This window comes from Apteryx mantelli, chromosome 6 (genome assembly GCF_036417845.1).
Source record: "Apteryx mantelli isolate bAptMan1 chromosome 6, bAptMan1.hap1, whole genome shotgun sequence".
NCBI lineage: Eukaryota > Metazoa > Chordata > Aves > Apterygiformes > Apterygidae > Apteryx > Apteryx mantelli.
This window is the reverse complement of record NC_089983.1, coordinates 15,621,354-15,645,354: the sequence shown is the minus strand read 5'-3', so window position 1 is coordinate 15,645,354 and position 24,001 is coordinate 15,621,354. Positions and strand designations below refer to the sequence as shown.

Genomic DNA, 24,001 nt, shown 5'->3' with positions numbered 1-24,001 from the left:
TTCCGAATGCAACTTTACATTTGTGTTTCTGTGTTTTTCACTTTAGTAAAAACAAAAAGCAACAACAAGAAGGAAGCTTATAAATTTTAAGATCTGAGACAGAGAACAGGTAAATAAAATCCACAGTAAAACGTGGTTCATAGTATGAATTCCATACATCAACTCTCAACACGTTATTTTTCTTCTCTTTCTATTAAGACCTCGGTAATGGACAAGTCTTCTATGCACTGAATTTCAGTTTTAGTCATTCTGAATCCCATGAAAATTCATCTGTTCACTACAGAAAGGAGAGTTTAGAGAATGCAACATGCTGTATCATTTTAAGTGTGCATTGTGTTTAAAGTACTTTAACTTACTAGTTTTCTTTTTAAGGTGCCCTGATTATTTTCTCTCTTTTTTTCCTCTTTTCTTTTTTTGGCAGTGTTGATTTACGTCTTTAAATACATACCTCAAAAATTACCCATCAAGTTGCCAGATAGGAAGCCATATAATAAAAAAAAATCAGGGATAAACATAGAAAATAAATAGGAATTCAAAAATAGTCACCACACCCTGAGAGCAGGCGGCAGTTTATCAAAAAGCCAAAGCAACTCATTGTGAAGTGGTTTTAATACATAAACAAGTCTCATCTGTAAAGAACTCATTTCACAGTCTATACTTCCAGGTTGTAAAGTTCTGTCCCATGCAATTTTAATATATATATATTTTATGTAAATATATATATATACACACACAAAGTTGTAAATTTTCCTTCATTGATATCATAGGACTTTTTCTTCCCATTTACTTGCTAGATGTCCCTTTCATAAGTGCAAGATTAATGAAGGCATAATCCTATGTGATTACAATGATTACTTCAGTCAAATGTGGGAAGTGTAACACTCAAGTGTCTGTGTCAAGGCGATGTTTGATTGGGCAATGCTGAACTCATTCGGTTTGCACATGGATCATGCGCATCAGAAACAAACAAACAAAAAGTAAAAAGAGGAAAACTTAAAAATAAAAACAGAAAATCCTTGGATCAATGTATTGCTTTCTGCGTTCCTATCCCACATTATCTCTGGTCGATGTCCGCTGGGGCTGCCTTGCTTTTGTCAGGGTTCTCCTCTTCAGGCTCCACTTTGTACATCTCCTCAGAGCCCTCCTCGCTGTCGTTCTCCTCTGACTCTGTCAGCAGCTCCTCATCCTTGTATTCTGCCACATCAACCACTGTTCCCAAATGCTCTTTTAGCTTCCCATGGTGCTTTACATGGTAACGCTGGTTCTGGAAGAATTTGATGATGGTGTGTTTGGGGAGATCCAGCTGAGCAGACAAGGTGTGAATGGCTTCCTGATCAGGGTAGAGACCTACATCGTGGATAAAGCTTTGAAGGATACCTAGAGCTTCCAAGGAGATCTTGGTACGGGATCTCGGCTTTTTGGCACAAGTGTCCTCAGCAGGCGGAGGTGGAGCCTCTTCTCTAGGTGGTGAATTCTCCTTTGCAGGCTGGGACTGCTGTCTGTGGAGGACCTACAGGATTAAACAGACACACGCTTCATGTACACGGTGACCCTCGGGGAAAAGAGCCCTCTTGATGCTCGAGATAAGAGGCAGTTGTGCAGGTCTCTACAGTGGGTCTACCTGACTTATGTGAAGAAAAGTACTACTTAATATTCATTTTCCGCTACCTTTCTTACCTATAGGACAGATGTCCCAGTAACCACAGATTGACAAGGGGAAAAAATAATATAAAAGGCAAACAATATAAAATAAATTTTAAAATATACAATCAATAATAAATACAAAATATAGATGATAAAAAGAAATATAAAATAGCCAAAATCAAAAGTGTTGTAGTCTAGTGGTCATGACAGCTGGCCAGTTGTCCCGTCTGGCGCAAGTCATCCTCCCGCTTTGCTCCTCTTCTTCCCCCTCCATGTCTCCTCTTGCTTTTTTAGGCTAGAGACTCTCCCACTGTTCCTGCAAGGTGCCTAGCACCATGAAAGCCTAATCACATGCGGGACTGTGAAGTGTTAGTTTATCACAAACACTGATTTGGCATTAAAATCCATCACAACTGCTTTATGGCAAAAAAGGAAATAATAGAAGTCCAGAGATTCAACAAATTTCCCTTCTATAAACAGTGACATCGTAGTCAATTCAGTTGCTTAGCAGAGCTGGCTTTAATGTATCTTTTGAACAGATTTCTTGGTATTACATCCGTATTAATGCCACTAGTTTAGCAGCTCTGAGTTCAAATAATTATATCCCTGCATTCTGAGAAAGCCTCTGGGCAAATACAGTTTTCAGTCGTGTAACAGATTTTCACTGGCAATATCTCCTTTTCGGCAAGTTTAAAGAAAGCATATGTAGCTCTTAATCTTCCTAACAGCCACTTAAAATGACTAAGAGAGGGCCTTGTGCATCCAGGGAAAAAAAAATACTTCCACTGCACTATTAGAAATACAGAGGAGCTACATATGCTTTCTTTAAAACGGAATCTATACAAGAGAGATTACCAGCAAAAATCCCCTACAGGATTGAAGGCTGTATTTGCCCAGAGGTTTCTTCAGATGCAGGGAAATAATTATTAGAACTCAAAGCTACAGAGCTAACAAAATCAATATGGATAAATATTTCCTTCTACAAGTAAGAGGAAATTCTGGCTCTTCACCCAAAGAAAAAAACATCTTTGCTGCACACTGTAACATCAAGAAAATCTGTAACATCAAGAAACGTTCAAACATTCAAACTCTCTAAATGGAAAAAATAAGAATAAATCCTGGAAGTTTGCTGAGAACTTGCACTGAGTTTTACACACACACACAGCCCCTAGTGAAATCCTACACTATTCAAGTTACTAATGTAAGCGGGAAATCCGCTGTGGAACATCACACTGTCAATGCATGCAACAAATAAAAGGGCTTTGTGTTGAAGAACCCTCTATTCATTTCCTTCATCAAATGGTGCTGTCGTAATAGTTCACATTGCTAGTGATCTATAGCAACAGTTTTTTAAAAGTAGCGTGAAACTGCACAACAATGGCCCACTACAAAAGTTTTGCCAAGGAGCCAAACCCAGAAGAGATTCTGTGAAAATGGCCCAACTCGCGAATGGAGGAACGGCTCACTGCTTGCACGTGTGCCTGACAGCAGGAGCGGGCACTCCGAGGCCAAAGCGGGACGACACTTTAAGGTGCTGCGTTGTGTCGGTCAAAGAGGCAGGGCATGGCGCTGGCTCCAGGGGTTTCTACTCTCACCGCCCGTGCGTGAGATGAGCAATGGCACACCTGCACGCCTGGGCAGGTCTGCAGAGTCGCGGCAAGAGTCGCTGGCGGGCAGCGGCACTGCAAATATGTTGCAGTGCCAATGGATTAATTTTCTTTTCAGGCATGTACGCAAACAGGGTGTCAAGGAAAAGGAGCTAGCAAAGGAGCTGGGGGAAAGGAGGAAACTCACATGGGAATGACAGATATTCTGCGTTATGACCATCTCTTCTAGTAAAAGAGCATAATGTTCCAATGCACCAAGTAACTCAGTTCCTCTTTGAGGATTTCTTTTTCATCCGTGGTTTGTTTCCAAAGAGAGGGACTGACATGTTCAAACAGAGTCTTTGTAAATGATGGGTCAGATCCTCACCTACCTCAGCAGGGAGCACACAAATGGGCAGAGCCGGGGACCCAGCCCAGCAAATGGGTAACGCAGCCTATACCTACGTATCTCCGCTGTCGTGCCCGTGGATCCTGTCTCCTGACACCGTAAGGCGCAGAACAACCAAAAAGAAAAGGATTTAACACCACAAATAAACTGCCAGTGAATTTACAGAAAGCGTCATAAGAAAAGCCTCAAGTAGCACTGCTAATCAGAATGCTGAGTTCAAGTAGCAGCTAACATAGATGGAAACACATCCAGAAAGGGTGCGAATTACTCAGTTCATTCTTGTTGGAGTTGGAAGTGGCTTTTTCTCCCTTTTCAGTTGACAAATAGCATGAGAAATGATCTGGCCTGAAAAATGTTACAAGACTTCTAATCAAATATCATGATGAAAAAAATCCAACAATACAGGATCAGCAGCAGTAAAATGTTTAATTTGAAGGAGATGAAGAGATGCCTACAGCATCTATAAAGCAATCAACCAAAGAGAGGGCTGAGAGCGTGAGGGAAAGAATAATTTTACTTAACCCTTCCTTTTCTGGAGTGATCTCTCCATCCTCTCCAGAAGAGAAAACACATAACCCTGGTATTATTAGTTTAAAATGTTAGAAATAGGCTGTATTTTATTTGACTTACTGTTTTCTTAAATAATACAAAAACCTAAAGCCACTGTTACATAAACATGAAACTCATAATTTCGTTGACTTCTAGGGGCTTGCTCTGGATTTCTAATGGTGTTAACAACACAATACTACCCACAGACACAGACACAGATGCATAAACATGTAGAATTTCCTCCAAATTTAGACTGTGATCAGTTTTGTATCTCCTTCTGATAATACAGGCTACTTAATACAAAAAGTATGCTTTTCTATGGGAAACAGACCAATGGTTGAGGTTCATGATTTGATATGAAATATAAATTCACTTTTTGCTAAACGTTTGCTTTTGAACTACATTTGTAAAACACACTTGTTTACTGGGGCAATTTGATCAGTTCATATCTGGCTCTGCTCACCATGTCCTTACAAAGGAAACTGTCCATTTGGGGCAGTTCCAGATTTTCAGGTTTTGGCGTCATTATTATGCTCCTAGATCTGCATGTAAAATTTCCAGTGACTTCACACACTGATCTGGCCAGCGCGCTACACGCTCTGTATTTTGGGTCAGTGCTGTTCTGCTTACCTAATGGAAAGCTGCAATGCCTGCTGATCCTGCTCATGGTTAAAGTACAAGCCACAGTACCGGTACAGGCGATGGCTCCAGTGCAGACCACCCCCCCAAATTACGGTCTGACCTACTGGTAAACACCATGTGCTTGGCGGGCTTCAGAGAGAAGGTATAAGAAGCACGGCCACATTCAGCTTGCCTTTCCCAAAGAAAGCTGGCTGGGTGCCTAGCAGGGTGCACGCGTGCTGCCTCCTTCGTGGCCACCTGCCTCACCTTCCCGCGAGCCCTTCCCGGCCCGGCCCGCAGGTGCCTTCCCCTCGGCCCGCTCAGCTGCCCAGCCCAACTCGCCCACCTGCCCCGTGCCTGGGGACTCCCCGCGGCCGTGCACCCTCGTGCTGCTGCAGCCCTCGGCCCTCCGCGGCCTGCCCCGCCGCTGCCCAGCCGTAGCTGGGATGGCCTCTTCTCCACACCAGCCGCCATCTGGAGCTGACTTCCTCTTCCCTCCCTCCCTCCTCACTGATTCTCCATCTACTTTCGAATCAAATGTGAAGATATAGATTTCCTTCCATGCCCACAGGACTTATTTTTTCCATCCCTTCAGGAGATTTCGTTTTTAAACGCTACAGGCATCATTACATTCTGACCGTTTCGGAAGAGAGTTGGTATGAAAGATGCTGCTTTAGGAAATTTCATTCAGATAGACTTTATCTTCACAGACGAACTCATTTTTTCAAACCTATTAACCAGTCCTGGTAGAAAACTTCCAAAAAAACTAATATGATGGAAGCTGACATTAAAAGATAAAGTGACTGGTCTTAAATCGCACTGTACTGAAATATGATTTGAAGGCCACAATGAAAACCAGCTGGAAGCCATGTGTAAAATATAATAGTACATGCCTACAGGGAAGGAAGTGAGATATTGAATGATTAAGTTTAGGAGAGTATATAATGTAGTGTATCATTACGGGAGTGATCAGGATTACTTGTAATAAGCTAAGGGTTTGTGGTCTTTCTAAAATCCAAGGCCAAGAACTATTGGGGGGAAGGGATCACCGCGCTGTTTGACGCGTATCCACTCCCCACGGCTCGGGACAATCCCGCATGAGAAAGCTGACTTAGGTGGACAGGGACAGACACGTTCCCACAGCAAAGAGAGGTGAGAAAACCCAAACTGAACGAACGTCTTGTAATTGCAGTCTGTGTCTGCGCTGTATTTAATTTTGGCTAGACTCACTATTCCACTGATGTTCATTTCCATTTCCACCCACTTCCTAGCTAGAACAAGACACATGAAAACGGTGAGTCGCTAAGGGGACCCAGGGAAGATGCTTGAACAGAGGAATACACATGCAGTCACGTGCACCAGCTGCCAGTGAGGTACAGGTTAACAACACTCGCTTTGTGAAAAGACACATTTTGTTGCCTGAACAGCTGTTGGAGCTGATTAGAAACAGGAACTGCATTTTGACATGAAAACCCCAAACTCTTTTGTTTTGCAGTGTGGTTCAGTCATACCCCTTCTAGCAGACAGGACTCATCAGGAGAGCTCCTTCTTTCTGACAGGTTTTGCTGGGATGATGAGGTGCCCCTTACTATCAGAAAAGCCAAAAATGTTCAACTCTTGGAAGGCAAGACTGTGCATTTGCAACGGACGCTGCCCTTGTCGAACAGATATTGCCTTCCTCTTCACAAGGACAGGGTGAGCGCTCACAAGCACTTAGCCTGGCCTGGGCTGCCCAGTACCAATTCTCATCACCCACACCCCCAAAGAGCAAAATTTAACAGATTGGCCTTCTCTTTTCCATGGTGGGAAGGGGTCTAACTTTTCCTCTTTCCTTCACATTTACATTACTCTCGTAACCAACCGCGACATTGCATCACGACGACTTTTATGCCAAGGAAAGCAAGGTTTTAGCCTGCTTAAGGACCCCAAAATAAAAGCACCCAGAGAGAATACCAGAGATTCCCAGAACAGTGGTTCAGTATATCTAACGCTCATTACTTGTTATATCCCTTACAAGCACTCAAGGCAAGTCAGCAGGATTTGCCACTGATTTGACTCAATGCAAAACCTGATCCAGGACGTGCTTCACCATGTGAGCAAGCCCTCTGGAAAAGCTCCTTCCCAATTCCTAGCTAAAGCCAAGCAGAAAAAAAACAAACAAACCAAAACAAGGTGTTCAGCTGCATTTTATGGAGACCTGAAATTTGCAGTGCTTCACCTTTGCAAGCCACGAGCTCTGGGGCAGCACTGTTGATGCCTATCTATCATTTTAGGGGATTACTCAAGAGACAGTCTCTGTCACCTTGCAAAGAAGCCTGATGCCTAGGAGGCTGTACTGCCTGTCTCTCTTAGAAGATCTTATATGAATGGTCTGTGGGAGATTATGTATTCAAACAAACAACTTTACACCCTGTACCACCAGTCTCTCGGTTCATATACAGCAATGTACAAGAACAAAACGGACCAAACCACTGCAGTAAACAAGGCTGCAGCCTAACAGCCTTCCAGTCTGGGGTCACACTGGCAAGAGCGTTAATTAGACAGAATCACTGAGCCAAGACACTTTACAGGCTTCCTAGGAATGTCTGTATGAGAAACTGTAGCAGAAGTTACAATTTGCACCTGTGTTCATTTTTTTCCTTTTAAAAAAGTGGTTTAGATTACTATTTTTTTTCCTTGAAAATATATATTCATTTAGATAAACATTGCAACACTAGTACCAGCCTGAAATGAAGTATTTTTGTTGGGCTCATTCTCACAGTGGCGATTTCACACCTTGACACCATAAAGCTGTGTTAAAGATTGTGGTTTAGTTTCCCTGCTTTTCTTGGATTATACAGTATCCTAAGGTCAAAACTCGGGAAAATCCAAAACTGTTATTAAAAAAGAAAAAGTATCTATGAAGTGATGACAAATTGCAGACTACAGGTGTTAGATTACATTTTGACTCCAGGCAGGTTTAATATACTTTAGTTTCCTTTTACAATTGCCCTTAGCAGGTACTGTTATCAGTAAGGGATTTAAAAAAATATATGGTACTCAATAAAAGAAGACCGTGTCAAAAGAAATCAATATGAGCGTGCAAAATGGTAGGAAGTCTGACATGGATAAATATGTTCACTTTCATCTAACTTCAGTCTGAGCTTCTTTTAATTTTGTAACTCAAATACTAGCAGCACATCTTGTGCATTTTTTATGTAGTTTAGTAATTGCTTCACAAGAGTAAACACCATTATTAGAGGTAACTATGGTACAAGTCTGTGGTAGCGTGCACCCCATCTCAGGCAAGGCAGACTAGATCTTTAAGAGCTGTTGGCTAGAACAAGTTGCAAGCCCGGAGCCCCGGGTCCTATCTAGCTGCAGAGACAGAGCAGTCAACCAGTAAAAACATCCCCCAAACATTCAGGCCTTTTCTCTCCCTGTTTGTCTGCTGCTGACCACCCCTGGAGACAGCATATTGGCGTGCACATATCCTAGGTCTGATCCTGCCTCAGCACCGACCTATGATTCGCTCTAGGAACTATGCAAAAAGGAGCATAAGAAGGACATGGAAAGAAAGGAAAGAGGTCCACAGGGAATCCAAAGTCAAAAACAAGTTTATTTTCCAGACTGGAATGTGAGCTGGTCAAAGCCATTCATTTCAACATCTTTTGAGCATACGTTCCTCATGCTTCTCTTTGCTTTACGGCAGTCGCGTTGCTTAAGGGCAGGAAATGGACAGCGATCAGAAAACATGGCAAAACCCTGAACAAACAGCCAGTTTCTGAAATAGTGCCTCAATCCTGCAATTCTTGTCCAGGACCAAACTGTCAAAACCAGCCAAAAGGAGAAAGAAAAGACAATAATTCTATTAATCTTAGCAGAAAATAAATAAAGATTAGGAAAAAGAAACTTTCAGCTGAGCATTGCATTTGCCATCACATCCAAAGTGATAAGCATAAAGCATTAGCAAAATGCAAATAATCTTGACTTAAGGTGGGGGGGAAGGTGTCTTCTCCCTCCACCCCCCTGCACACCGCTCCCATTAATGCTAACAGAAGCTTAGCATGCATCAAAGAGCAAATACACCACAAAACATTTTTAAGAGCTATCATCGCTGGAGATAAAATATAAATTACAGCCTGATTACAACACGCTGCTAAGAGGCTACATGTGCAACGTAGCTCACAATGACAACTGGAGATGACCAGATAACATTTGGACAGGGCTAAGGTTACTGTAAAACATCTGTGCATAGTAATCTTGTCTTGTCTTTTCTTTTAAGCAGTCGTGGAACTGCTGTCTGCGCAGTTGTTTGAAGGATGTTTACAAATCAGCTTGACAAAGAGAAAAAAAAATTCTGCCATCACTTGACCACAATCATGATCTTATTCTTCAGTAATGCGTGATTTATTTCCCTTTCCTGATCCCTCTTAATAGACAGCACGTGCCTACACAATAGCCACTATTTTGTCTGTATAATGTTAAAGAAATAAATCACCAAACTCTGACAATGCTGAGCAGTGTCCCGGTGTTTCCTGGGGTAACTGTTCGCTCTTGAACGCTAACTCAACTCTTCCCACAAAAGCGCAGGCACAACTTTCATTGCTGTGCAAGTGCCTGAGAACTGGCTGATTTTATGGGGTAGCATAAATGAACTCATGCTGATGAATGTTAGTGGATTAGCCCTGAATTTCCCATCTTTGGCTGGTTTAAGCCAGATTCTTAGGTTTACTGCAAAGTAATTGTGCGCAATAGCAAATACCCCTTTCTCAAGTATCTAGCTGCAGCCTGGGAGTGTTATAAACACAGGTGGAGCCACTCCGTACCTACTGCATGAGTACGCAACAGGCCGGACTCAGTCCGGCTTCTGCTGGCAGAAACCAGGGTGCTGGTGACAGGGAGGCCGCTGTGGCCAGGAAGCGTTGCACAACGCCGCCGCAGACTCTCTCCTGAAGGCAGCGGTGACGGATGGCTCCATTGTGTGGGGATGGGGCATGGCCAACGCAGCTGGCAGCGGGGCGGCTTCGGGCGTCTCCCTTGGTGGCAGCGCTCCGACGGCCCGGCAAGCCCTCTCGCCTCTAACCTGCAACGGCGAGGAAGCCTCCCCACGAGGGCGAAGGCAACAGCCCCATGAAGGTTCACGCTGCCCTTCTGCGCCGTGACGCGAGCTGGAGTCTCATCCAAATGGCATGGGCCTTTAACCATCTGCGCGTGCATCACGGGGCAGAAAACCGTTTGCTTAACACTCATCTTCTTCACAACAGGACCACGAGACTTGTGGACCTCTGGCTTGGCTCTTTGGTGCTTTCTCTTGCAGCCCGGCGTGCTACTGTGTGCAGAGTCCTGCTTGGCAGTTTCCAAACACAGCCCGAGTTTGGCTGGGGCTGCATGGAGGGTCTGTCAAAGATTTTGGGTTGACTCTGCTTTTCCCCGTTCCAACTCTGCTATTCCTAATGACGAGCTGGCAGGATGCCACAGGAACTAAGGAAGTAACAAAAGGCTTTTTTGGTTTGTTTTTTGCAGACAAAATACTTCAGGCATCCTCTATGTTTTCTTTTTTAATTAACACTACACATTTCCTTTTTTTCCTCCTTTTCACTCTAAAAATCAGAGGAGCATTTGCTTGTAGCCTGAGCAAGATCTTTACTGACAAGCTCCGACCTAGAGCAATGCTTAAGGTCAAGCTCTAAACCCCTAACTATGGTGGCACGAATGGCGCCACCATAATCATGTTGTTTTCCAGTTACACAGATCAGGAGTAGGCTCTGAATTATTTCAGGAAGGATATGTTTGGATTAGACACTGCATTCTGGGGTGGGGGACTGGGGAGGGGGGGTAATTATTTATCCCATCAAACTGTTTTAGGTCCTCACAGATGGCTATTTGGGGTTCCAGGAATACCCAACTGTACTGTTAATTTTTACAATGGGGGCAGTCAGAAGTCAGAAGAACCTGACTGTTATGGTTAGCGAAAATAGCAGATTTGTGCTGATAAAACACTACTCAGCATGTTTTTTGCTTTCTAGACGTAACCACCAATGTACTTAATAACAGGACTTGAGCAAACTATACTGTGTGAATCAAACACATAAAAGTATAAATATTCCTTTTTTTAGAAAGCAAGTCTTAAAAAGTGCATTATAATCAACTACCATGGTAAAAGGCAAAATATCCAGCATTACCACACACACAACTGGCATAATGTGCTTTATTATACCCTTAGCTTGGAACTGGGTAAATAAAAATCGAATGATCAAAGTACAGTCTGCCCCATAGATTAGGGCACTGAGGACAGGAGGCCTTGGGGAATTAGATTGGAAAAGCTTTGTCTTCCTGATTACACTCTTGAAAAGGTGGGCTCGTCTGGAAGACTGAGGAAGCTAGTCTGGCGTTATTGATCTTGACGTCTCACTGCTCTGACCTGTACCTCTTTTACAGATTACAGATGTTGGAAGCAAAAGGCTTTACAGCAAGTTCCCTACCTGCAACACCTGCATTTATACCCACAGTACTAGAAAATATGCAGTTGAGAAATAAAAGGTACTTTGTTAATTTTTTAATAAAATGTTTTAAGACAGGGTTGGATGCAATCAGCAGGGTGGTATTAGGACAAAACAGAACAAGAGACAGTGTGTTACGGCCCTGGGATCTGCCCCTAGCTTTGCCACTGCCCACTGTGGAGAGCTCTGCCAACCATCCAGCCCTCGGTCGACTGTACACACATAATCACAGGGATAAGATCAAACTTTATGCAAGTCTGCAGTTTGTGTAGGTCTGGATGTAAGGAGCCCGAGACTTTTGCTGGAAGTGCAAAACATTGTTCTTTGCTTCATTAAGATTAGAGTTGTGCGGCATTTTTCAAGAAAAATCTTCCTTTCGGTCAAAAATGCAGACTGACACCGAAGTGTTGCCTAAATAAAGTCTACTTTGCCAAGCAGTTTGTTTGTGAGGGTGAGGGGGAAATATTCTCACAAAGTTCAAGCAGTTGTTCAGGCATTTGTCATGAAACAGCATATGCTGGTTGTTTTTATTCAGGCCAACTTTTGCCCTTCAGATTCTTCCATTTTATTTTCTTCCAAAGCATTATGTTGCTCCAAACTGTCACAAGCTTTTTTTTTTTTTTTTTTTAGCTGCAAATAATAATTTAAAAAGCACCAACATATTTTTTGTTTCAATATTTCAGAAATGTCAGCAACCCCTTAATCTCAGTTCAAGCATTTACATAGCACTAAGCTGTGCCATCCAAGGTATGGACATTTATAGCCATATATCTACCTACTTACTTCATGGTCACATTTACAAAGGATTGTCCTGATGGGAGATCTGAAAGAATGAAATGTGATGTAGTTTATAAAAGGAACTGCATGTGAACCTTTGCTATCTCAAAATCCAATAAAGCTTATGATTTTTATTCCATGTGGGAGTCCTTTGGTCTATGTAATACTGATAACCAGCTTGGTCAGTAAGTCTGATAAAACCAGAGAGTACCTTAGAATATATTCTGGCCAGAAACATCTCGGAGTTAAGTATATGTGTTCCAGCTGATTGCCCAAGGGGAACAAATATATCCTGGGATTTCTTCCACGGTTCTGTTACATTTCACCATAATTTTGTTCTTTTCTCTCCAGAAAGAGCAAGTCAAAGCCGTCTCAAAACCTCACCTCTCCTCTCCCCTTGAACCCAGGAAATCGGCAGCCTACTTCAGTCAGGGTACTGGCCAGAACTTACCTGGATTCCAAATAGAGCAACACGGCCTTCCTAATCCTGACGTCATTTAAACAAGGAAAAATGAGGAATAACATTACTCCAAGTCAGCAGTGCTTCCCTGGTGCTCATCAGGCTATTAAAAAGGCATAAGCAGTTTGTTCTATGCAGATGGACAAAGACAACCACAGAAATGAATCAAACCAGGACAAAATTAGAGATTAAAAGTAATAATACTCCTTTCAGCAAGCCACAGTCTGAATGCATGTTAAGCGGCTAGAAGACACAATCAGAGCAAGATCTAGAGACAAGAAAATGTCTCCTGACTGCATGAAATGTAAATGAACCTAGTTCTGGTAGCGAAGCATTTCCGTCGCAGGGTAGCACTCACTGCCATCAAGAAATCCAAACCCGTTTGCTGCAAACAAGGCTTGCTGCGGCTGACCCTCCCTGCTCCCGCTTAGGCAAAACACACACGCTCCGAGTCAACAGTTGGAGGGAAAGGAAAAAAACCCCAAACACGGCAGACTTGCTAGAAGAGATTTCCATGTAGGCTTCCTCCCCGAACGAGCAGATGGTTTCCAGTTAGTCAGGGTCAGGGACTGCCCTTGTGGCTTCCTGCCTGCTTGCCTTTGTAGCTTATCTAGATCACATCAAGATACACAGTCCAAAAAAATTAGAATGGCTAAGTACAGAAATTAGGGAAACTAAATACCAGCAAGCTTGGTTTGCACTTGTACAGAGGAGCAGGAAAGTTGTTGTCCGTGGCTCATCCGTGCAGCGTGCTGGGTACGCTTGGGAGCGGTGCTGAGCCTCAGGGCCAGCGCCGCCCTGCAGAAGGCAGCGCAGTTATGCACCATGCCTGCAGGCCGCACAGGCACCCAAAAACGCCCCGCTGTATCCAAAACACTCTGGAAAACAGCTCAGCCCGGGCAGATTTCTTTAAAATGTCCCCGACCTCTGCTGGCAGCCCTGCCGCCTGCCCAGCTCCCCAGGCGGCCACGCGCCCGCCCCGCGGCGTGCGCCCCCGCGCTTCTCGCGGCTCCGGGCAGGTACTCGCGCTTGCAGTGCCGTGCACGGGAGCAGGGCGGAACACCCAACCGAGACCATACAGCGTCAGCTCCCATATGGAAAGGGCATTCTCAAATTAAACCCTGAAAACCAGATGAGTTTTGAACGAAGGACAGTTGCACTTAAAGGAAATCTCTGAGGTCAACCAGCAATTAACTGAAAGGTTCTGATTGAATACGCTATTGACTGCTCTCACATCAGACAGCTTCCTGTTTATTATACCTTATGGGCTGTCTAGGTGCCAAGACATTAAACTGTCAATAATCTATTAATACTAAACAGCTCCTCCCTCCTTACTGCCCCATGCAAATACTCGCGGGCTAAGAAACTGCAATGAAAAGATGCAAATTTTTAAAGGGAGATGGAAATGAGTTTTTTAGGATATTTCTTTGCTTGGTTCCAGCTTAAATGTACAGCAACATTCATAAACCATATAACATACTGCCTATAACTATATGGAAAAAATTGTGCTAAAAAAAACCAGACATGATTGAGACCATATCCTGAAATCTGGCTTTCTTTTCCAAGCCATCTTTAAACAGTCTAAGTTAAATTTAATTAACAATTTACAACAAGGAGAGAGAAGTTATTTAAAGAGAGGCCTATAGGTCCTTAACATTCAGTGTCTGGGAAACAGTTGAATATAAAAAAAAAAAAGTTTTAATGAATTTAATAGAGAAAAGCACTTTAATTAAATGCTGTCAAAGAGGATTGTATTAATGACTGCACACAAAGGAATTTAAAGCAAGCCAAGTATATTTAGCAAATAGGAAGTAGGCTTTCAGAGACTGCAACTATTTATGTTTCTGCCATTGCAATGCATCTAGGAGATCACGTTGCCAATTGAAAGCAGTTATGTTATTAGATATGATTTTATTTATTATGGACTATTAAAATTTCAAATGCTGTGGGGAATACATTTATTTCACTTCTAAAATGAAAGAACAAAGATATTTCCTGCTTGTTCAGTAAGAGAAAAATAGGAGAGGAAATAAATAATAAATAATAATAATAACTTAGCACTTAACTAGTGAAGTGTTGTCCAGACAGATCTTTTTATGGGGCCTGTTGAGTCTTGGCATTTTAGTGCGCCTGCTTCTTTCTGACACGACTGGGCAGATTCGCAGTTGTTATCACAGCACCGAAAGAAGAACAAGCTCTTACTCTTCGCAGGCGGAAACCCGTTGTATCCCATGGTAGCCCAATGGATTTCTGAGCTATCCTGCATGTTTCAAATCTAAAAAATTACCGAATCTCAAAAAAGTAAAAAGAAATCTAGGGTTGCCAAGCTTTTCTCAAGCAAGATTCAGAAGACCAGGGTTTTCCAAACCTAACCAAGAGATTTAGCCACACAGTTCTCATAAAAAACCGTAATAACCATCAGTTTACATCAAGCCTTTTTGCAGAACGTGCTCTCCTTCCTCAAAATCCATGTGACAGCGCTTGTGGCAGGAAGGAAGGGAGCACTTCATAATCCTCCCTGCCCACGTGCCTTGGATTTGAGTGCAACACACCAAATGGCCATGGCCTAATTAAAAAACCATAAAAGAATAATGCAGAGACCCCATAAATTTGAGAAAAAACAACTAGAAAATCCAAGGGTGTCAACATTATTTTGTATTATGATGGTACAAATAGCATAAAAATAAATTCGGTCCAAACTAGAAACCAAGGAATGTTTTTTTGACCAGAAATTAATGGGATGGCTGGGTCTATAACATTCAGGATATGTTCTGTGATTTACCACATCCTTTTTGCCATATGCGATCATAAGAGGTTGCTAATGATTTTGGATGTTTCAAACTTGTGAATGCTCCACCAGAGGCACTTTACACAGCTTGTATGCTTTTCTTCTGAACACCAAGTCACTTCTAAGTTAGGCACTGCCATTTGAGCTAGTCCCAAATTACTGATCAGTGGTTTTAAAATGCATTTATTTATATTTAAACACAGTTTTTACCTTCTAATTCAAAACATGAGGAAGTCAGTAGAAATGGGGGAAAAGATATTGGAAAGGAGGCAGAAGTTGGACATCTACTTCTTTTAACAGTGAGAGCAGCATCATAAATGGTGGTGTTTGATTTTCTAAATACATTATCTGATTTTTGTTTAAGTCTTTTATTAAAGTCATGTGTGATGTTTGTTCAGAACGTAGCCTTTGTTGTTCCACAGCTAGGGATCTTGCAAACAGCTTCGCTTTGTCTGTGCCAAGATATTTTGGAATATTCTTTGAAACACTGTAAGCATAGATGACTGTGAGAAAAAATATGTGCTACTGTACTTCTGGATACTTGATGTGTGAGAATAGTGCATACACACAAAAACATTTCCCGTTTCAATCTGTAATTCCTATAAAAGTCCATACAAACCTATAGCAACATACACAGCATACCAGCCCTGAATAAAGCAGTCCCTGCACGTTACAGGCTTTAGATATTTGCAACCATGTAGGAAAAAAAAAAATTTTAATAAATTTAAAAAAGCAGTCCACACCAATGAGTTGCTGAAAAGGCTGGCCCAGGGCCAGGAGACCGGGGGCTGATTTCCTCTTCCACCGTAGTCTAACTCTCAGCTTTGCCCCAAAAGTTGCATGGTTTCCTTGGGGGAAGCTGTGCAAAATGGCCAAAAGAGTAGTTCTCTCTCTTAGAGATCTTTGGGGACAAACAGCGCAACGTGTGCTGATAGCACAATACAATGCTGTTTCCTTCCCTGTGTAATATTTTTAAATGCCTAGCTGTACAGAAAGGCTGGCTGCTATGGTCCAGGACTCTAACTTTATTCTCAGGCTACTTATTGAAATCTCAGGATATCACAACCAGCAGCCTATGAACGTTTACAGCAGGGACTCGCACAGCTCTAAAGCATGATATTATCATTTATGTACAAGTGTGAGAATACTTAGAGAGAATATTAGGAAACTTTAAAATGAAATGACAAAGAGCAACGTTTTTAACGGGAAATATTTTCACACATAAGTGTAACGGAGGCTTCTCCAGTAGCTTTTCAGCCTTCAAGACTTGCCTACTGTTGGCTGGCGCAAGCTTCGCGTGTTATGTGAAATTAATGAGCTTTATTTAGCAATCTTGCCCTGGTCGTTTGCAGCATTTAGGAGAGGGCCAGGACTGGAAGAAAAGAGGGCTAAAACTGGTCAAGCCATGTGTAAGAGGCAAGAGGGTGAGATGCAGGGGCCAGAGCCACAGTGATGTAATTTGCAAAACAGACAACCCGTCAGAGCATCATTAAAGCAAAACACCACCCTGCCGAATATTGCAAAGTCTCTGCAGTACTGAATCTCCAAATTTAAACAGAACTCCTGCCCTAAGCATCCTGCCGCTTAAGCCAGGGCAGCGTGAGCAGAGTTGCTCTGGGACAGCGGTGCACAGACAGCTCCCTGGGGACAGCCTGACTCTGCCCTCCAACAGGGCAGCATTTCCTGCACGACAGCGCAGCTTTTTGGGCCCAGCGTTTTGCCTTTAGCCCCACTGGGGTGTCAGGAGCCTCGGGGTTTGCACCATACAAAGCAGGCAATGCAAAACACTAGCAGTGCTCCCTTACGTGAGTCCCACTTCATTGCTGACCCTGTTCTCCTAACCTGATCTTGAGAGCAGGTGCCACTGAGGCGGCCTTATGATTCCCGGGTCTGAACAAATACCAGAAGGTGCACGGTCTTCTGCGATACTGGGGACTGCTACAAGGGAGATGCCTTTGACATGGTTAAACTTTGCCACCTCTTAAAAAACAAAACTATCCAGTTTACATGATCTCCCATTTCTACGGTTAAATGGAATAATAATAAACTTAAATTAATTTCAGAACGGAAGCAGTTTTGCTTTAATTGCAGTATGGTCCCTGCTATCATTCTAAGGGGAGTCGCAGACTTGAAGTTAATAAAAATCAGCAGCACTCTGCAGCCACATTAGATACCCACGCTAAACAGAAACAGCTGAGAAGGCGCAGTAGGTAGGTTTGGCTGTAGCAGGCAAAGCTCAGTGGCTTTCCACTGCAATTGTAATAGCTATCAATCATAAGAAACGCTATCAGATGCCGCGGAGTCTAATATAAGGGGTTCATTGTCCGTTATCGCTCCTCGCGGGCTCTGTGCAGCGACCTGCAGGGCTCCCTGGGCCACCGCGCCGAGCCACCGCGGCCCGTCAGCAAAACGGCGCGCATCGAGCAGACCTGCTCGGAGCCTGCCCGCCCAAGGCCCCGGCGCGCCTTGCCCCTCTCCTGCCCCACGGCCTGGGCCGCCTGGGCCTGCCGCAGCCCCCCCCCGCAGCGCCCACGCGGGACGTCCGCACCGCGGGGGGGAAGGGCAGCTGGGCCAAGGCCCAGAGCAAGGCTTCGGGGGGACGACGCTCTGTGGCGGTGGGGACGGCGGGGAGCAGCGTACGCGCCCGCCGCCTCGCTGCCCCGCTGCTGCAGGGAAACCGCCGCCGGGCAGAAAGCGGCCGCCCGTGCTGTGCTCTGCCAGCGCCACCGCAGGAGCCTGTGGACGAACTGAACCCAAAGGCCTGCACGCCCCGAGGAGGCCCTAAGGGCAGGGAAGGATCCTAGCAGATGGACAGCCCCTTACCCCTGCCCAAAAACATACGCCCACGTGACAGAAATAACTGCAGAGTAAGTGGCATTTGCAATATATATTGCCTATAGGCAGAGTCCCCTCCTTCAACTTTAATACTGCACAGAAATAAAGGTGTCTATGTTACATAGTCTGAGATTCTTTTCAGTGAGTTTTGAATGCTTTAGATTGAAAGGAGATACTGAAATAGGCCGTTAGCACTTGAGTTTGAAGAGCGAGAGGATGGAAGCCCAGATAACAGCACAGTTGAGGAAGGTAGATATTCTCCACTCCCAAATTCACAGATGTAGTTTTGGCATACATTTTCCCCTGTAGCTCTAAAGCAAAGAGAAAATAAATACTCTGAGCACGGCCTGCTCAAATCCAAGCTCTGAGCTTTCTAAGAGTGGTCTGAACAAACCTGTGATACAAATATCTCAAAAAGTCTACCTGGGCTTCCTGGGCATGGCCTGCTTAACAACTTGATCCCCTCTATCTGAGCAGGCATCACATGCAATCCCCACATAAGGAGTTGGGGGAAACAAAGAGCAGCGAGTATCATTTCTGGTCTGTCTTTTGGGTGAGAAGGGCTGACTCAAAAGCAGAGATAAGAAGGTGCAGCCACTAAGAATCAGTCACAGGACAACCGCCCCCCCCCCCCCCAAGTTGTCTGGAAAAACAGTAAACACCAAGTCAAACAGAGAGCTGGCATAGTTTGGGAAAGTAGTTTTTGACAGTTTCCCAGACAACCCTATCCTGACTTACAGTATGCAAAATCCACTGCTGTACCCGCACGAATGCAGTGAAAACTCACTGTGCATATCATCCCATAGATCATTAAGCACGCTATGTTCCCCTATAGAATAACACAGCTTTGCTTCGCTCTTCATCTATGATTGCCCAAGTATTATTAATTATTTTTTGAGAAAAGAAACTTTAAGCCTGGGTTTCCTATCTGCATGCTACATATTGCATGACCCATGAACTCTAAGATATTGTTTAGAATCAGATAGTTCATTAGGAAGCATTACTGTGGTGTTCATCCCCTTCTTCATTACTTCCAGAAAGAAAATATGAAATTAGGGTTGGATTCATTGGATTGCCACTGTCACTTGCCTTGACCCATTTTTACTAGGGCTCCATGTTCTACTGTTTTATATTTCATTGTCATTTCTAAAACATTTGTTCCCTTCCATCCCTCACAAAATGACAAAATTAGTATTTCATTTACTTCTGTGCTATGTTATTTTCCGTATGTTTAAAGAGAGACCACAATGTTTGTAGTGAAGACACAATACAAAAGAGCTTTCCTACAGCTTTCTGCTATGCCTTCTTTTATTTACTAATGTTCCTCCCTGATTTATGATCTGTATTATTATAAATTGCCAGATTTGTCTAAATCAAAGCTTCTGAGAAAAAAAAATGGGTGGAGGGATGTCCTTTTTAAAAAGTGGCAAAAGTAAGTGTATTAGAAAGCATGTAAAAACCTGTTCCTTTAAAGTCAACATTTGACTGCTCTTAAATCAGTCTGTAAATCAGTCAGATCAGCAGCAGATCTATCTGACAGCTTATGAAGCATATGAAACGCAAGGTTTCCTTGCTCTCTGAATAGTAGGTACTTTGCTGCAGTGGTGTCTCATTGCTCTAGAGAGCTGGCTTATCCACCCTAACACTCCAGGGACAACAGCTTGATTCATCCTTCTCCCAACTGAGCCAGGTTTCTCTGCCCTAGCAATTAGCAACGAATTAGCACTATATTAAAGTGCCAGGCAAGACGGTGATTCTCTGGAGTGGTCACCTTGGACACAGCAGAGGAACAGTGGGAGAAGGGAGAGAAATTAGATTTATTGTGTCCCAGCATGTCTGTAACAACCACCAAATCTCTGGGTAGCAAAGGGAGCGTCTGTAGGCACTTCTCAACATTAACACTCCAGAAAGGCCGATGCCAGGAACTGTGGGAGTTAGCAAGGGACGGCAAGGAAGGCAAGTACCCTCATCTTTGAGGGGTAGGAAACTAAACGCACAACACACGAGGCTGCAACTGCATGCCCTTTGCATGCGGTTAGTCCAGCAGATCTGCAGAAGAGGAGCCAGGCGAGGCCAGATCAGAGGTCCACGCAGGATCCTGCATCTGACCATGGCTAATGGTGGGACAGGATGAGAACAGGACACACATAACGCTTTCCAGTACACTCTCCCATCCTCCATGAACCTGTGGCTCAGGCACTCCATAAGTCAGAGGTGGTGTCCTTACGGTATCCAGCTAGCTCTGTGACAAAGTCACAGGTCTTTTCCTTAGTCCCATAGCAGCACTTTGTGATTTCACCACACTGCACAAAACGGGAGGAGAAAGAGTCACCTTAATGCACACCTGAACTTCCTTAAAATCCCAGTGAGCTGCTGTGGTGAACTGAGACTGTGTGCACAGTATCATCTAGGTATAGGATGGACATGCTGCAACCAGTATGAGAAGGAAAAACAGTGCTCCAGCATGACCATATGGTCACACCCCATGTTGCCAGAGAGCATAGCCATGTCACAGAGCTCCACAGGGCGCAGATTTTATGACTCCTCAGCACAATAACAAATAAATCAAGTGTGCAGGGAAGAATTTCTTGTGCACTGAGCTTCCATTATAGACATTTTTCATTTCAGAAACAGGAAAATATTTAATTAAATGGGTTAATATATGGTTGACAGGGAAAATCTAATGGAAGAAAGAAAAAAAGAGAATGTTTCTTTTTAAAGCACTGAAGCTAAAACTAAACAGCAAGGTACAGAGCAGAGGGCAAGAACCTGCCAGAAGAGGAACAATAATCCCTTTAAACATCAAGAGCTAAACTCTTCAGCTAATCTACAGCACTGTAATAAGGGCCCCACTGCACACACCTTGCCATTACAGCACAGAAACCATAACCAGCCTTGGGGTGATTCCTGCACTGAAGGTGAGCTCAAATCCCATTAGCACCATGTAAACTACACAAATCCATCACAACAAAATCTTTGCCATTTCCAAGAAGCTGTCCTGGGGGAAAGGCTAAAACTTATGTATTCACTGTCTTTTGCCTGGTCGTGCCTCTTGTAATGGTAGGCAGGAGCTGCCTCTAAGTCTTTCAACCTGATGGAGGGTCAAGGGAAGCTCTGGCCAGCAGCATCAGGCAGCCCATGTTCAAGTTTTCCCCGTCTAACAGCTGGAGGAGCGGGAGACCAAGTCAAGGCTCAAATTCAGAGCACAACACAGCTTGGCTACTGCTCAAACCACCACTGCATCTCAAACATCAGACACAAATTATTGTACACATGTCGGATTTATCAGGGCAGAGATAAAGAAGGGGGCGGCGGAGAGAGAAACCAGAGGTATGAGGGACTCCTGCCTGCTTCAGTGTTTCCACACTGCACGTGTTGTTATTTACAGCACTGCTACTTGTATCTTCTTCAAAGGACCATCATCTTGACATCAAGGCTGAAGGTAAGGACTTGATTTACACTGCACTTTTCACTAGCAAAGGCTGCAAAGCGAAGTAGGTCAGTGACTGCAGCTCTTGGATGTTTCCACCCCCTGCTAAAATGCAGTCAGGCACCACAGCAGACATCCTGCGCCCGCCATGGCTTTGAGAAGGAAATGAGAGTTGCTTTCCCACTTGACACTACAGAGGGAATTTTAGATAGGCAGAATGTAATTACTCGGCCTGGATTTTGGCCAGGAGTTGGGGCCCAAGACCCCTACCCTTATGTACAGTGTCACAAAATCTCCAGTGACTGAAAGTGTGAGGGCCTCAGTTCTATGCCTCTCGCTGCTGTCATTGATTCTTCATGGCTAATTACCTAATGGTGACCCTTGCAGCAAAGCCAAAAAACAAACCTTGCTGCTTAAAACAATTCAAGTCCCAGCGACCGAATATTACACAAAAATTGCTTGGTGCAGGGTATCTATTGAAAGTAGGGAGCAGGTGGACACCAAGCCTTCTGGGGCTTGCACTGGTAGCGTGCCACTCAGAAACCTACTGGGGTTTTTGGATGGGCAAACATAGCTCTAAAATGCAGCACCCCCAAAACACAAGCCTACTGTATCAAATGTATACCACAGTCTCCAGAGTTTTGCTATATGTAGTTGCCAGCCACTTCCATTTATTTTTCTTCATTTTTCATATTTTGACTGTAATAAATAATTAATCCATGGCTTTGTAACTTGCTGACAAATACAAATGCATCACATTGCCATGCAGTGTAACATGTCACTCAGAAGAGACAACCTGCACTATGCAGAAAAGTGATGTGCAGAAGACTTTGGAAAGTAGGCTAATCATCAAGGTCACCAACAAGAGCTCAGGGAAGCATTTTCTTCAAATTGTCCCTTAGAGGATCTTTCTACTTGGTGTGGGCACTAGAACTGGGTTAATGAGTTTAAACCTATACAAGCCTAGTGGTCTTCCCACGTCAGCCTGGTCCTTTACCCTTCTGTAGCTCCTTGCCTCCAAGACGTCACAAACTTTTTGGGGGCATGGAAGCCCAAACTTGCAATTATAACTATTTAGAGCATTTCTTCTATTTTGCAGCTTTGAGAATCTAAACTCCAGGAAATGCATTTTTTCTTCCAGGCGAAGACTGAGGATAGAATGCAAGGAGGAAGTCAGCAGCAGAAGAGACAAAGGAGACCAAATAAGGCAATAATTAATCTGGGTGAGACAAAGATGTTTCAGGAGGAGCAGAACTAACAGAAAAGAAAGAACTCTCCTTTGGAAAAAGGTGTCTAGATCATTGGCAGAAATACTAGCAGCAGAAGAACAAGAGCTGAGACAAAGAATACAGGCTGAATGCCAGGGTTCAGAATAAGAGGAAGGAGTGCAAAGCTGTGCACAAAGCAATGCAAGCTGTGACCAAACAATAATGGGGAGAGCAAAGGTAGGAGAAGGAACTACGAGAATATCAGAGAGGAACGCAGCATGGACGAACTCAGTGGAGACCAGTCACGCAATGGGATCAAGAGAATTACGCAAAGAACCAATGACAATCCAAAAGGACATTCAGCTGTGGAAGGCATTGCCTCTGCTTTTTAGCTTGAACAATGTATCTCCCCTCTCAATCTTTCAGTCTCTGTTCCTCAAGTTCTCCTGAGGTTAAAGAACTGTCATATTACCATCCTCCCTACGTCTTTGTTGTTGGCATTTATCAATTCTCCTTTTCTGCAGACTTTTCAAGGTCCAGTCACCATCCTTTCCTAATGTCTTCCTTCCACAGTGGCCTTTCTGCATGAAATGCCAACTCTGCATTCTTCCATAAGACTTCCCTACTTTCCAACCCATTCTCAAGGAGTACCGCCAAAGAATGCTTGCTAACTAAATAGCGTTTACTTAAACAAAGCAAAAGAAAAAAACTTTTGCAGGACCTGGAGCCACTGCACTGTTCCCAGAGGCAGCCCAACTGTCTGCTTCTTTGGATTGTTCCTCCCACTACTGGCCTACTCCCTTCTTCTACTGTTCTCTAGTCTCACTGACTTCACCACAGCTTTCATCAGCTCAAAGACCTTTACAGTTAGAATGGCACTGTTCATGTGGTTAATTTTTACAACAACACCTAATGTAGGGTCTTCAGACCAACAGCTGCTCTAGTGTTTCAGGCTGTGACCAAAATATAAATAACACTTCATGATCTTTCTTTCGACCACAGAACCAGGAAACTCTGTTTTAAATTATGGGCTCACAAAAAATGAAGAGTGAAGAAAGGATCTCTAAGTTTCCCACTCCAGCTCTCATTTCAGACAAGTTCTGAGCCTCTTCTGACCACCAGTAGATATTTTGTTTTGTGACATGTATCACTAGTTATTAGGGATACACGTAAGGCTGATTTTCTCTTATGACTAAATCTGGAATTGCAAAG

The 24,001-nt window shown here is 43.7% G+C and overlaps 1 protein-coding gene across 1 annotated transcript in view; it reads right to left on the bottom strand.

Moving 5' to 3' along the window:
* Positions 1-1,040: 1,040 nt before the first annotated feature.
* The window catches only part of SATB2 (SATB homeobox 2), a 137,234-nt gene continuing 114,273 nt past the window's right edge, over positions 1,041-24,001 (bottom strand). Inside the window, exon 11 of the mRNA XM_067298507.1 lies at positions 1,041-1,510. Within this exon, the coding sequence (XP_067154608.1) occupies positions 1,055-1,510 (456 nt within the window). The 3' untranslated portion in view covers positions 1,041-1,054. The remainder of the gene's footprint in view (positions 1,511-24,001) is intronic.